The sequence below is a fragment of the Moschus berezovskii genome, chromosome 20 (genome assembly GCF_049115385.1).
Source record: "Moschus berezovskii isolate FMDL1 chromosome 20, NW_MosBer_1.0, whole genome shotgun sequence".
In the NCBI taxonomy this organism is placed as follows: Eukaryota; Metazoa; Chordata; class Mammalia; order Artiodactyla; family Moschidae; genus Moschus; species Moschus berezovskii.
In genome coordinates this window covers 40938965-40954190 of record NC_142479.1, presented here as the reverse complement: position 1 = coordinate 40954190, position 15226 = coordinate 40938965, and the positions used below count along the sequence as shown (strand labels likewise).

The following is a 15226-nucleotide window of genomic DNA, read 5'->3' as shown; positions in this document are numbered from 1 at the left end:
GGCTCCTCCATCCATTGGATTTTCTAGGCAAGAGTACTGGAGTGGCTTGCTATTGCCTTCTCTGTTGCTTAATGGCTAAACTGTTCTTATTTTGTCTCCCTTGAGTGTTTTCCTTCGTTTCTGCATTTTCTTACTTCTCAAAATTTACTCTTGGGAACTCAAGGAAGGCCTAGGAGACTAAAGCTTTTCTATAGACAAGAGGCAGGTGGAAGACATGGAGGTAGGGGTCTATTCCAGGAAGGCCCCATAGGTTACACTACCTCACTGGATCCTTATTAAATTTAAAATGTAAAGCTCTTAACATAGAACCTGGCCCAGATCAGGTACTCAGTTATTCGCCATAGTAATTATAACTATAGTAAGATTCCTCAGGGAAAGGACTGGAAATTGTTTTTTTCTCTTTGTTCAGAGAGACGTTTGGCAAGTCCCTTCAGTGTTCAGGTGACACATGGGAATTCAAAGATGTTAAGAAGTGGCTTGTTTATTTTTTTCAGACAAAAATTGGAACATTAGATTCAACAGCAGATCTAAATATTGTTTACTGGCACAGTCCTAGAAAATATATCTTGTCATTTATTCATAGTCTCCACCCTTTAGAAGAGATGAAATGTGTATACACACTTAGATATTTTCTGAAACAGATAAAAAGTGAAAAGGCTGTTAGCGAAGGAAAAATTAAGGGACTGTTAGAGATTCATTGTGAGCCCTTCAAAGCCCCCACCCCTGTTGAATAGCAAATAGAAGCTCAGGATATGTTTCGAGAGAATTCTGGTGTCAGGTGGGTGTGTGTCCTTTGTCCTCAGAGCATTATGTCACCCGTTGTTCTGTAGGGCTCTTCCCTAAATAGCTGCTCTCCTGGCCTCTCACTGTCCGTCCTTTTATCCTGCCTTATTTTCTTTCTTCAGTTCAGTCTGGTTCCTCAGTCATGTCTGACTCTTTGTGACCCCACAGAAGCATGCCAGGCTTCCCTGTCCATCACCAAATCCTGAAGTTTACTCAATCTAATGTGCATTGAGTCAGTGATGCCATCCAACCATCTCTTCCTCTGTCGTCCCCTTCTCCTCCTGCCTTCAGTTTTTCCCAGCAACAGGGTCTTTTCCAATGGGTCAGTTCTTTGCATCAGGTGGCCAAAGGATTGGAGTTTCAGCTTCAACATCAGTCCTTCCAGTGAATATTCAGGACTGATTTCCTTTAGGATGGACTGGTTGGATCTCCTTGCAGTCCAAGGGACTCTCAAGAGTCTTCTCCAAGGCCACAGTTTAAAAGCATCAATTCTTCGGCACTCAGCTTTCTTTATAGGTCCAGCTCTCACATCCTGACCACTGGAAAAACCATAGCCTTGACTAGACGGACTTTTGTTGGCAAAGTAATGTCTGCTTTTTAATATGCTGTCTAGGTTGGTCATAACATTTCTTCCAAGGAGTCTTTTAATTTCATGGCTGCAGTCGCCATCTGCAGTGATTTTGGAGCCCCCCCCCCCCAAATAAAGTCTCTCACTGTTTCCATTATTTCCCCATCTATTTGCCATGAAGTGATGGGACCAGATGCCATGATCTTAGTTTTCTGAATGTTGAGTTTTAAGCGAACGTGTTCACTCTCTTCTTTACTTTCATCAAGAGACTCTTTAGTTCTTCGCTTTCTTCCATAAGGGTGGGTGTCATCTGCATATCTGAGGTTATTGATATTTGATATTTCTCCTGGCAGTCTTGATTCCAGCTTGTGCTTCATCTAGCCCAGCATTTCTTATGATGTATTCTGAGATGTATAAGTTTAATAAGCAGGGTGACAATATACAGCCTTGATGTACTCCTTTCCCTATTTGGAACCAATCTGTTGTTCTATGTCCAGTTCTAACTGTTGCTTCCTGACCTGCATACAGATTTCTCAAGAGGCAGGTCGGGTGGTCTGGTCTTCCCATCTCTATCAGAATTTTCCACAGTTTATTGTGATCCACACAGTCAAAGGCTTTGGCATAGTCAATAAAGCAGAGGTAGATGTTTTTCTGGAATTCTCTTGTTTTTTCAAGAGGATGTGCCAATGGATGTTGGCAATTTGATCTCTGGTTCCTCTGCCTTTTCTAAATCCAGCTTGAACATCTGGAAGTTTAAGGTTCATGTACTGTTGAAGCCTGGCTTGAAGAATTTTGAGCATTACTAGCGTGTGAGATGAGTGCAATTGTGCGGTAGTTTGAGCATTTTTGGCATTGCCTTTCTTTGGGATTGGAATGAAAACTGACCTTTTCCAGTCCTGTAGCCTCTGCTGAGTTTTCCAAATTAGCTGGCACATTGAGTGTAACACTTTCACAGCATCATCTCATCTTTTAGGATTTGAAATAGCTTAACTGGAATTCCATCACTTCCACTAGCTTAGGTCCATTCCATTTCTGTCCTTTATTGAGCCCATCTTTGCATGAAATGTTCCCTTGGAATCTCTAATTTTCTTGAAGAGATCTCTAGTCTTTCCCATTTTATTGTTTTCCTCTATTCCTTGGCACTGATCACTGAGCAAGGCTTTCTTATCTCTCCTTGCTATTCTTTGGAACTCTGCATTCAAGTGGGTGTATCTTTCCTTTTCTCCTTTGGTTTTCACTTCTCTTCTTTTCTCAGCTATTTGTAAGACTTCCTCAGACAAACATTTTGCTTTTTTGCATTTCTTTTCCTTGGGGATGGTCTTGGTCCCTGTCTCCTGTGAACTTCCATCCATAGTTCATCAGGCACTCTATCAGATCTAATCCTTTGAATCTGTTTCTCACTTCCACTGTATAATCGTAAGGGATTTCGTTTAGGTCATACTTGACTGGTCTAGTGGACTTCCCTGAATGGTCTAGTGGTTTTCCCTACTTTCTTCAATTTAAGTCTGAATTTGGCAATAAGGAGCTCATGATCTGAGCCACAGTCAGCTCCCAGTCTTGTTTTTGCTGACTGTATAGAGCTTCTCCCTCTTTGGCTGCAAAGAATATAATCAATCTGATTTCGGTATTGACCGTCTGGTGATGTCCATGTGTAGAGTCTTCTCTTGTGTTGTTGGAAGAGGGTGTTTGCTATGACCAGTGTGTTCTCTTGGCAAAACTCTATTAGCCTTTGCCCTGCTTCATTCTGTACTCCAAGGCCAAATTTGCCTGTTACTCTAGGTGTTTCTTGACTTCCTACTTTTGCATTCCAGTCCCCTATAATGAAAAGGACATCTTTTTTGGGTGTTAGTTCTAGAAGGTCTTGTAGGTCTTCATAGAACTGTTCAACTTCAGCTTCTTCAGCATTACTGATCGGGGCATAGACTTGAATTACCATGATATTGAGTGGTTTGCCTTGGAAACGAACAGAGATCATGCTGTCCTTTTTGAGACTGCATCCAAGTACTGCATTTTGGACTCTTTTGTTGACTATGATGGCTACTCCATTTCTTCTAAGGGATTCTTGCCCATAGTAGTAGACACAATGTTCATCTGAGTTAAATCCATCCATTCCACTCCATTTTAGTTCACTGATTCCTAAAATGTCAACCTTCACTCTTGCCATCTCCTGTTTGCCTTGATTCATGGACCCAACATTCCAGGTTCCTATGCAATATTGCTCTTTACAGCATCGGACTTTACTTCTATCACCAGTCACATCCATGATTGGGTGTTGTTTTTTGCTTTGGCTCCGTCTCTTCATTCTTTCTGGAGTTATTTCTCCACTGATCTCCAGTAGCATATTGGGCACCTACCGACCTGGGGAGTTCATCTTTTGGTGTCCTATCTTCTTTTTGCCTTTTCATACTGTTCATGGGTTCTCAAGGCAAGAATACTGAAGTGGTTTGCCATTCCCTTCTCCAGTGGACCACGTTTTGTCAGAACTCTCCACCATGACCCATTGTCCATCTTGGGTGGCCCTATATGGCATGGCTCATAATTTCATTGAGTTGGACAAGGCTGTGGTCCATGTGATCAGATTGGTTAGTTTTCTGTGATTGTGGTTTTCAGTTTGTCTGCCATCTGATGGAGGATAAGAGGCAGATGGAAGCTTCCTGATGAAAGAGACTGATTGAGGAGGAAACTGGGTCTTGTTCTGATGGTGGGGCCATGCTCAGTGAATCTTTAATCCAATTTTCTGTTGATGGGTGGAGCTGTGTTCCCTCCCTGTTATTTATCTGGGGCCAAATATTCTGGAGGTACTGAAGACGTGGCGACCTCCTTCAAAAGGTCCCACACTGCTACACTCAGTGCCCCCAACCCTGCAGCAGGCCGACCCACGCCTCCACCGGAGACTCCTGGGCACTCTTGGGCAAGTCTGGGTCAGTCTCTTGTGGGGTCACTGCTCCTTTCTCCTGGGTCCTGGTGCATACAAGGTTCTGTTTGTGCTCTCCAAGAGTCTATTTCCCTAGTCCTGTGTAAGTTCTGGCAGCTCTATGTTGGGTTTAATGGCGACCTCCTCCAATAGGGCTTATGCCATACCCAGGTCTGCTGCACCCAGAGCCTCTGCCCTGCGGCAGTCCACTGCTGACCCGTACCTCCACAGGAGACACTCAAACACAGTTCTGTCTCAGTCTCTGTGGGGTCTCTTGAGTTCATTGCTGTATTCTCCCATGCCTGGCGCAGTGCTGGGCTCTCCAGAAGTGTTTGCTGAATGTTTTGTGAATGAATGCATTGGGATGCTTTATCAGCGGCCAGAGAGCACAGTGGTTAGGAGCACAGACAGGCTCGGGGTCAGGCAGCAGAGGTTTGCAGCTGGAGGTACCAGCTGGGCAAGTGGCTCTGCCTCCCTGTGCCTGATTTTTCTCAGGTATATGCTGGGGCTGGAGACCCAGCTCCCAGCGTTCTTGTGTGGGTGGAGTGAGTTATTACAAAGGAAGAGTTGAGACTGGGACCCATCCCATAGCGAGTTACCATTCACCGCGTGGATGCCTTTACTTCCCCGCTTAGCATCCTCCCTTCCTGTTCACTGTCGTGACTAGAATTACAAACTGCAACTTTAGATTACGCTGAGATTTCCTTTAAGGAACTTTCAACATGTCTCTCCCTTTATAACTCTGACACAGGTTCTCCACCTACGATTCTACCTGCCAAATTGCACAAGAGATTGCCGAGAAAATTCAGCAGCGAAATCAGTATGAAAGAAATGGTGAAAATACAACCAAGGTAAGGCCAGGAGAGACTGGGCCCTTCCGAGGGTTCGTTTGAGCTCTGAGGTCTGAAAACCCTCCCCTTTCAGAGGCTGTATGTGTAACACGCTGTGTGTGTTGGTCACTCAGTCGTGTCTGACTCTTTGTGACTCCATGCACTGTAGGCCCACCAGACTCCGCTGTCCATGGAATTCTCCAGGCAAGAATATTGGAGTGGGTTGCCATAGGTCAAATGGACATTACAACCAATCCATTCACTGTTAACTTAATCACTGAGCCCAAATGAAGCAGGGCATCTCTTTAATTTCTCCTATTTTATCTTAAGAGCTGCTAACAGTTTTATAGTCTAGTTCCAGAGTTGGTACACGGTCCCCCAGGTGGTAAATCTGTCAGGCTCTGCAGAACAAGAGGCAAGTTCTCACCTCTTTGAGTAACCATTCTCAACAAAACGATGATAGTCTTTTTTCTTTTTTTACATTTAAACATGATCATCCTTTGCTTTGGGGGTGTAAAAAAGGCAGTGGTGGGATTTGGCAAGGTTTTTTTCAGCAAATCCTGAGTCCATGCCAATTCCTTTGATTCTAATCTAGCATCACAGGTTTCTTTGTAACTTCCCCATTCCAAATTAATGTGTTCCTTTTCCTACAGTGAGAACCCAGGTTTCCAACAACATTGATATGTTCTTGCTCATTTGGTCTCTCTTACGAGTGAAAGTCGCTCAGTCATGTCCGACTCTTTGTGACCCCATGGACTATACAGTCCATGGAATTCTCCAGGCCAAAAACTGGAATGGGTAGCCTTTCCCTCCTCTGCAGGATCTTCCCAACCTAGGGACTGAACCCAGGTCTCCCACATTGTGAGCAGATTCTTTACCAGCTGAGCCACAAGGGAAGCCCAAGAATACTGGAGTGGGTAGCCTATCCCTTCTCCAGCGTATCTTCCTGACCCAGGGATCAAACCGGAGTCTCCTGCATTGCAGGTGGATTCTTTACCCGCTGAGCTGCATGGGAAGCCCGGTCTCTCTCGTAGTTTATACAAAGAAGTTTTCAGAATCATCACAGAAGCGCCACTACATATACTAACTGTAGTTTGAGTCTCTTTATGGTTATTCTTTTAATTTAGAAAGTCCCACTAAGGATACAAAGGTTATTCTGTTTTAAAGACATGAGAATTCATTATTTTTTTTCTGTATCTTATGCTCCCCTCTGTATCTATTGAGATTCATTTTCAGAGTTTGCTTTTTTTCCTGCCCTTAAATTTTAAATATGTAAGACATTTATATAGTACAGAAGTCAGTATTATATACACAAGTATACTCAAAGTCTTGTCTCCGTTCCACCCTTGTTCTTGCCTTCTTCAACTTCTTCTTAGAGTAATCCTTTCTTTTTTAACTTAATTTCTCATTTTTTCTTCCTGTGTTACTTCTTGTGAAAATAAGCATCCAGGTAGGGGTGTGTGTGTGTGTGTGTGTGTGTGTGTATTCTCATTTCTCTTCCTTTAACAAAAAGGTTACTCATTTGTATCTTGCTCTTTTCACTTAACGGTAGTATCATAGAAATATTAATTTGTTGAGATCGTTTTGGTTTTTCTTAGGACTTTATAGCGCTTTATTGCGTGCTGTTGTTTAGTCACTCAGTTGTGTCTGATTCCTTTGCTTCCCCATGTACTGCAGCACACCAGCCTCCTCTGTTCATGGGATTTCCCAGGCAAGAATACTAGAGTGGGTTGCCATTTCCTTCTCCAGGAGATCTTTCCGACCCAGGGATCTAATCCAAGTCTCCTGCATTGGCAGGCAGATTCTTTTCACTGAACCACCAAGGAAACCCCTATTGTATGTACTGTAGTTCATTAACCAATCTCCTAAGAATAGGCATTTAGATTGTTTTCTGTAGTTTGCTCTTAAGAATAATGCTGCAATACATAACTTTGCGATTTTTTTTTTTTTTGAGATGCTTTTAAGATTGAATTCTCAGAACCAGGGCATTTGTGATTTCTCTTTTTTTTTAACCTGTTGCCAAATTACCCTCCACAGGGGTTGTCACCTTTGGCTTCCCAGGTTAGCCAGCAGAGGGCATTGTCAATTTCCTGAATTTTTGCCAACCTAAGTGAGAGTCCCTTATACTGCAAGGAGATCCAGCCAGTCCATTCTAAAGGAGATCAATCCTGGATGTTCATTGGAGGGACTGATGCTAAAGCTGAAACTGCAATACTTTGGCCACCTCATGCGACGAGTTGACTCACTGGAAAAGACTCTGATGCTGGGAAAGGTTGGGGGCGGGAGGAGAAGGGGACGACGGAGAATGAGATGGCTGGATGGCATCACCGACTCTGTGGACATGAGTTTGAGTGTACTCCGGGAGTTGGTGATGGACAGGGAGGCCTGGCGTGCTGTGATTCATGGGGTCGCGGAGAGTCGGACACGACTGAGCGACTGAACTGAACTGAACTGAACTGAAGTGAGATAAGGGCTTCCCTGGTGGCTCAGAGGTTAAAGCATCTGCCTCCAATGCGGGAGACCCGGGTTCAATCCCTGGGTAGGGAAGATCCCCTGGAGAAGGAAATGGTAACCCACTCCAGTATTCTTGCCTGGAGAATCCCATGGACGGAGAAGCCTGGTAGGCTACAGTCCACGGGGTCACATAGAGTCAGACACGACTGAGCAACGGAACAGAAGTGAGATAAAATATTTTAGTGTAATTTTATTTTTTAAATTGAGGCATAATTGAATTATTATATTGGTTTCAGGTATGCAGCATAGGGATTTGATATATTTTTACATTACAGTGTGATCGCCAGATAAGTCTAGTTACCATCTTACCATATGAAATTATTACAATATTGTTGACTATATTCCTTATGCTGTGCCTTATATTCCCTTGACTTCCTTACTTTATAACTGGAAGTTTGTACCTCTTAATCTCCTTCACCTTCCAGTGCAGTTTTAAATTTGCATTTTTCATGATATGAAGTAAGTATGTTTTCACATTCTTAAGCACTATATATATATATATATATCAGTTCAGTTCAGTTCAGTTCAGTCGCTCAGTCGTGTCCGACTCTTTGCGACCCCATGAATTACAGCACGCCAGGCCTCCCTGTCCATCACTAACTCCCGGAGTTCACTCAAACTCATGTCCACAGAGTCGGTGATGCCATCCAGCCATCTCATTCTCTGTCGTCCCCTTCTCCTCCTGCCCCCAATCCTTCCCAGCATCAGAGTTTTTTCCAGTGAGTCAACTCGTCGCATGAGGTGGCCAAAGTATTGGAGTTTCAGCTTTAGCATCAGTCCTTCCAATGAACACCCAGGATTGATCTCCTTTAGAATGGACTGGTTGGAAATCCTTGCAGTCCAATGGACTCTCAAGAGTCTTCTCCAACACCACAGTTCAAAAGCATCAATTCTTCGGCAATCAGCTTTCTTTACAGTCCAACTCTCATATCCACATATGACCACTGGAAAAACCATAGCCTTGACTAGACGAACCTTTGTTGGCAAAGTAATGTCTCTGCTTTTTAATATACTATATATATATATATATATTCTGTAAATTAATTCCCTGTGTTTTGCCCATTTTTTTCTATTGGATTATTGTTTTTTTTTTAATTTTTAAGTGCTCTTTATGTATGAGGGAGATTAGCTCTTTCTGATATATTGTAATTATTTCCTCTCCTTTATCATTTGTTGCTTGACTTTGCCATGGTAGCTTCTGTCATATGAAAGTTTTAGTTTTTTTTTTTTAATAAAGTTGACTATCAATTTTTAATTGCCTCTGCATTTTCACTTATAGCTTTTGCTACTTGTCAGTTATAAAGGAATTTATTCCTGATTTCTTCTAGCAAATTCATGGTTTCGTTTTTTACATTTAGATCCCTGATCCATTCAGCCAGTATCATCTTCTGATGATAAACCATTTTGCTAAGTCACTTCAGTTGTGTCCAACTCTGTACGACCCTATGGACTATAGCCCACCAGGTTCCTCTGTCCATGGGATTCGCCAAGCATGAATACTGGAGTGGGTTGCCATACCCTTCTCCAGGGGATCTTCCCAACCCAGGGATCTATCCCGCATCTCTTACGTCTACTGAATTGGCAGGCGGGTTCTTTACCACTAGCACCACCTGGGAAGCCCAATAAACCTTTTGACTAAGGGCTGGATGAAGCACAAGCTGGAATCAAGATTGCTGGGAGAAACGTCAAATATCAATGACCTCAGATACGCAGGTGACACCACCCTTATGGCAGAAAGCAAAGAAGAACTAAAGAGCCTCTTGATGAAATTGAAAGAAGGGAGTGAAAGTTGGCTTAAAACTCAACTAAGAAAACTAAGATCATGGCATCTGGTCCCATCACTTCATGGCAAAATAGATGGGCAAACAATGGAAACAGTGAGAGACTTTATTTTTGAGGGGCTCCAAAATCACTGCAGATAGTAATTGCAGCCATCAAATTAAAAGACACTTGCTTCTTGGAAGGAAAGCTATGACCAACCTAGATAGCATATTAAAAAGCAAAGACATTACTTTACCAACAAAGGTCCATCTAGTCAAAGCTATGGTTTTTCCAGTAGTCATGTATGAATGTGAGAGTTGGACTATAAAGAAAGCTGAGCGCCAAAGAATTGATGCTTTTGAACTGTGGTGTTGGAGAAAACTCTTGAGAGTCCCTTGGACTGCAAGGAGATCCAACCAGTCCATCCTAAAGGATATCAGTCCTGAATATTCATTGGAAGGACTGTTGTTGAAGCTGAAACTCCAATACTTTGGCCACCTGATGCAAAGAACAGATTCATTAGAAAAGACCCTGATGCTGGGAAAGATTGAAGGTGGGAGGAGAAGGGGACAATAGAGGATGAGCTGGTTGGATGGCATCACTGACTCAATGGACATGGGTTTGAGTAGGATCTGGGAGTTAGTGATGGACAGGGAAGTCTGGCGTGCTGCAGTCCATGGGGTCGCAAAGAGTCAGACACGACTGAGCGACTGAACTGAACTGAATTATAAAAATGAGTTTTCCGTGTGGCTGAATTATTGCCCAGGTTAGATTAAATTCCTCAATGTAGGCTCTCTAGATTTAGGTTGTATAAAATTTTAAGCATTCTAAAAATGTCTCAGATTCACATGTCTATACCAATTCTGATGAACTTTAAAAAAAATGTTCTCTGTTAAGTATACAGTAGTTTAATATACATTTTAAAAGTTACTTATGCCATTGAGCATCTTTTCATATATTTTTTTGATGTTTGTATATCTTCCTTTATGAATTACCTGTTACATTCCTATACATGTTCTTAACCTAGCTTATTATTTCTTAATTTCCAAGTGTTTCTTACCTATTTGTTAACTACGCTTTGATTAAGCTTTGATCTGGCACATTTGGTACAAATATTTTTTCTATTAACTTGGATTTTTATTTTATAAATGACTTTTTAAAAATATACATACTTGTTTTTAAGTTTTACTTGAAATTATCACGTTTTATTCATGGCCTTTTCTTATAGGAGAAGGGGAGATAGTAGTTAGAAAGGCTTTTCATATTCAGGGATTATATTAATAGAAATACTTTGTCTAATTACCTAAATTTTCTTTAAACTTTCCTCCTCTTTTTTAATCTTTTTTTAGAACACAGAAATCTTTACAATATTTGAAATTTGTTTTGTGTATTGTAATTTTTTCTCCATTTGCTAAATTATTAATCCCCACCCAAGTATGAAATATTTCCTATTTCATTCGCTGAATTTTTACACAACTGCACTGTTTCTGGACCTTCTGTTCTTTTTCTCTAATAAAGCCATTGGTAACTGCTTGCATCATACTCTTGTAGTTTTTTTAATAAAGATTTAACATCTGGTTGTTTAAGGCCCCCTTTGTAACACATATCCTTGATCTTTCTATATTTCCCTTCATTTATCGTCCTCTAACAGCAGTTTTGCATAGCTTTAGTTTACTTGGGGAGGCGGGGTTGCTGTGCTAGGTCTTCACTGCTACATAGGCTTTTCTCTAGCTGTGAAGAGTGGGGGCTACTCTCTAGTTTTGGTAGGTGGGCGTCTCATCTCAGTGGCGTCTCTCCTTGTGGAGCACAGGCTCTGATGCTCTAGGAGTTGCAGCTCCCAGGCTCTAGAGCACAGGCTCAACTGTCGTGGTGCACAGGCCTTGTTGCTCCATGTGCGGCATGTAGGATCTGCCCAGATCAGGAATCAAACCCGTGTCTCCTGCATTGGCAGACAGACTCTTCACCACTGAGCCACCAGGGAAGCTCTGCCTAGCTTCATTAAGAAGAATTTTGTGCTGTGCCTCATTTACCACCTCCTCTCTAATAAAGGCACTGCACGTGGGACTTTGGATAGATGTGTAGTATATTTGTAGATTCAGTCGGGGAGCATTTACATTTTTGCGGCGTTGAGTCTTCCCCTTCACTCACTCCTTCAGCGGTATTTCCTGCAGTCACTATAGGCCAGGCACTCTGCTAGATATGTTTTAGATTTTGTTGATATTGTTAGTGATGTTTAAAAATAGCTTTTAGAAGAGTTCTTCCTACTTGAATTTAGGAATGCCCTGGATTTTGTCATTTTGTGATTGGTCACCACCATGAATTCTTTACCTTTTTCTAGTCATTGTTCAGTTGATCCTCTTAACTGCCACGTAGACTGTTTTTAACCTGCAAATAATGATAATTTCATTTCCTTCTTTCCAGCCCTTATGTATTTCTTTAACTTGTCTTATTGCATTGGTTAGAACACTAGACCAAAGTTAAATAATATTGCAGTTGAGGCAGCACTGACCCATTCTGAGTTTTCTTTCCTTGTTTTTGTCATGTTTTTAATTAATTTCCCCCGTGTTGTATTAATCATATGTTTATTCTATTTTTAGTTACTAATACTACTAATAACTTTAGTTATTAATACTATTAGCTGTATTATTAGATCTTCTAACATCCAAGTATTTTTAAATTACTCAGATAAATTCTGTTTGGTGATGGCATACTGTCATTTTTAATGTAATTCTGAATTTGCTTTGCTAATATTTTTTAAAGGCTTTTACATTTATAATCCTTAGGGGAGATTGGCAGGTGGCTTATTTTTTTTCTCTTATCTCCTGTCAGTGCTTGTTACCAATGTTGTGTTAGCTTAAAATATGAATTAGGCTTTCATCCTTTTCTGTGCTTTGGAAGGCTTCTGTCAAATTCTCATAACAGAATTTTTTTTCCTGAAAATAATAGTTTTCTTATAAAATATTAAGAAATCCTGCTACTTAGAGATAACCACACTTGATGTTTTGATGTCTTTAGTTCCCGGGTTGTTTTTTCTCTATGTGAGTGACATTGCATTTTATGACTTGATTTCTTTTTCTTTTAATAAATTACGATGGATATCTTTCTATGTTAACAAATTCAGATGTTATTCATACATTTTAGTGACTCCATACTTTTTCATCTGTTAAATGCTTTTGATCTTTAATTCTGTAGATTCTTAGACCTAATGTGTGTGTGTGTGTGTGTGTGTGTGTGTGTGTGTGCGCGCGTGTGTTCATTGTTCTTTTGTCTGTTTTGCTTTTTATTTCTTGAATGAGGAAAGATCTGCCTTCCTTGGCGTTTCCCCATAGACACTGTGGGTGGTTTTTCCGTGGTTCCCAGAGGTATTAGAACAGTTACGATTAGATTTTTCTTGGCTGCTGACACCTTTGAGGGTTGCTTGATGTATGTCGTCCTTGGCCAGCCTCTGCTGTTCTGCTGTGTTTTCCTTGTGTGACCCCACTAATCTAAGGAGAGAGAGCCCCTGCTTCACTGCAGTTGTATAATTGTTCCTTTTAACAAGGTAGCAAATGAAACTTGTGACAATCCTGTCTTTCTAAACATACCTCCGGTTATATCCGTGGTTGACTATGTTTACTTCACAGGGTTGATTTTATTTTTCATATTTTAAAATTCCTGAGAGGCTTTCCCCCCACCTCTCCACCACCCTTTAAGGCAGCACTTAGAGTCACAAACAAAACTTGACTCTGGGTTTGTAAATTGGAGAAAATTCACACACTCCTGGAAAAAAGAGTCATGTGTGGTTAACATTCCTCTTGTAAAGAAAGGCCATGCTGCTATAAAACTTTTAATGGGTTGTAAGGATACCAGTGTGTTTAGGGAAGACTGTACAGGATGGCCATGGGACTTGACATCTTTTTCTTTGCAGTGTGGGTGAGGGAACTGTGGGGTTTTTGCTGGTGAACAAAGATGGGGTACATGCAATTTCCTGTGTGGCTCCTGGTAAACAAATAAGATCAGAAGGTAGATGTTCAAGGGCCAGAATTCAGCTGATTGTGAGAGCAAAGTCAGGGTTCATAGATGGACAGACTTACCACCTGGTCAGGTCATAGGATTGGGTATAAGTGTTAGATGGGTGGCAGGCCCAGGCAACCATTAAGATTCCATACAATCTTGAGTTATCACTGGGAGTCTTGATGTCTCTTCCAATCTTCCCCTGATGGAATCAGTTTGTAAAGCAGCGTTTACATGATATTTTTAGGAGATTCCACACCTCTGGACTAGCATACTTAGGCTGTGTTCTTTTCTTTTCAGCTTACCGTGACAATCAGAGCTTTGTTGCAGAAACTGAAGGAAAAGATCGCCCTTTTGAAGGACTTATTGCTAAGAGCTGTGGCAACACATCAGATGTATCCATGTAAACATTTCCACCTCTTGCTAGAGTGGGAGGACAAGCAGTCTTATTTTAAGAAAGGAAGGAATCTGGGCCACCCAGATTTTTTCCACAGCTTGAGGAAGACCTGGTTTCTAAAATATTGCCTATAATCTCGATTTCTCTTTTGAGGGTCCGTTATATGTTTTACAGTGAATATGCTGGCGAAGCAAGACGCACAGCAAGAACTGACTTAGTTGGGTGTAACCTTGACCGTGCGGGCAGCTCATGTTCTCTGTTAGTGCTGTGTTTACACCGAGCCCCGCGTTGCTACCTGTCTAGACTGCGGTGAAAGTAGTCCAGCAGGAGACCTTCTATGATGCTCTTGAGCCGTGATTCTGCTCAGTGCAGTGCCCAGAGTTTTGAACAATTCCTTTTCTTTTCCAAGTGACCCGTACCAGTATAAACCGTACTTTTTTCCTCCCCAATTATGTAGGTTATTGAGATGTGACTTCTTCACCTTATGTTCTAGAAGTGGCAGTACCCCTGGTTTGGGAGGTTTTTTAGGTGGGGGTATAGGAGGCACCTGATGCTAAAGCTGAGACTCCAATACTTTGGCCACCTCATGCGACGAGTTGACTCACTGGAAAAGAGTCTGATGCTAGGAGGGATTGGGGGTGGGAGGAGACAGAGACGACAGAGAATGAGATGGCTGGATGGCATCACCGACTCGATGGACATGAGTTTGAGTGAACTCCGGGAGTTGGTGATGGACAGGGAGGCCTGGCGTGCTGTGATTCATGGGGTTGCAAAGAGTCGGACACGACTGAGCGACTGAACTGAACTGAACTGATAGGAGGCACCTGTGTGAAGTCAGTTGTGACATCACCTCTACTTCCTACCGACGTTGTCAAGTATTAAAATCTTTAAATTTTTTAGAAATTCATGATCTGATAAATTTAGGAAAATATATGTGACCTGTTATGTAAACTAATCCCTTAAATCTGAGTTTACAACTGACCTCAAACTGGGCCTCTTACCATCCCTTTCCTTTATCCATGGTTCATACCAAAGACCCAGACTTTGGTCTCTCAGGGAATGGGTTGTTACTGCCCAATTTTAAGCATGGTGAAAATGTAGGTTTTTAGATAAAACAATAGAAGGTGTTGTAAAAGTGTATTTTTCTCCAAGTCACCAGAGAGGTTGGTTTAGATAGTTGCATGATTTCTAATATTCAGTTATTTACCCAGTAAGTTTTCAAATAAAAGTTTAATTTCAGTGAACAATTGAGGCCTTATTTTTAACACAATTAGAGCATTTGATATGTTCAGTTTGTAACTTTACCCTCTGTCTGGTATGGTTTGTTACTGCCCAATTAGTTTATTATGTAAGGAATTTTTATTTTATCAAAATCCACAAGTTTTAATATATTGACCTCAAGTTAGCAGAGCTGTTTTCTCTACCAAGTGCTTGGAAGTCTGCACATGGGATCGAGGTGTGCAAAC

The 15226-nt window shown here is 41.6% G+C and overlaps 1 protein-coding gene across 3 annotated transcripts in view; it reads left to right on the top strand.

Moving 5' to 3' along the window:
- STX8 (syntaxin 8) overlaps window positions 1-15226 on the top strand; it is a 205232-nt gene that overhangs the window by 5638 nt on the left and 184368 nt on the right. For all 3 annotated transcript variants that reach the window (XM_055406979.2, XM_088828898.1, XM_088828899.1), the window contains exons 2-3: window positions 5017-5116; window positions 13664-13758. In XM_055406979.2, coding sequence (XP_055262954.1) covers window positions 5017-5116; window positions 13664-13758 — 195 coding nt within the window. The remainder of the gene's footprint in view (window positions 1-5016; window positions 5117-13663; window positions 13759-15226) is intronic.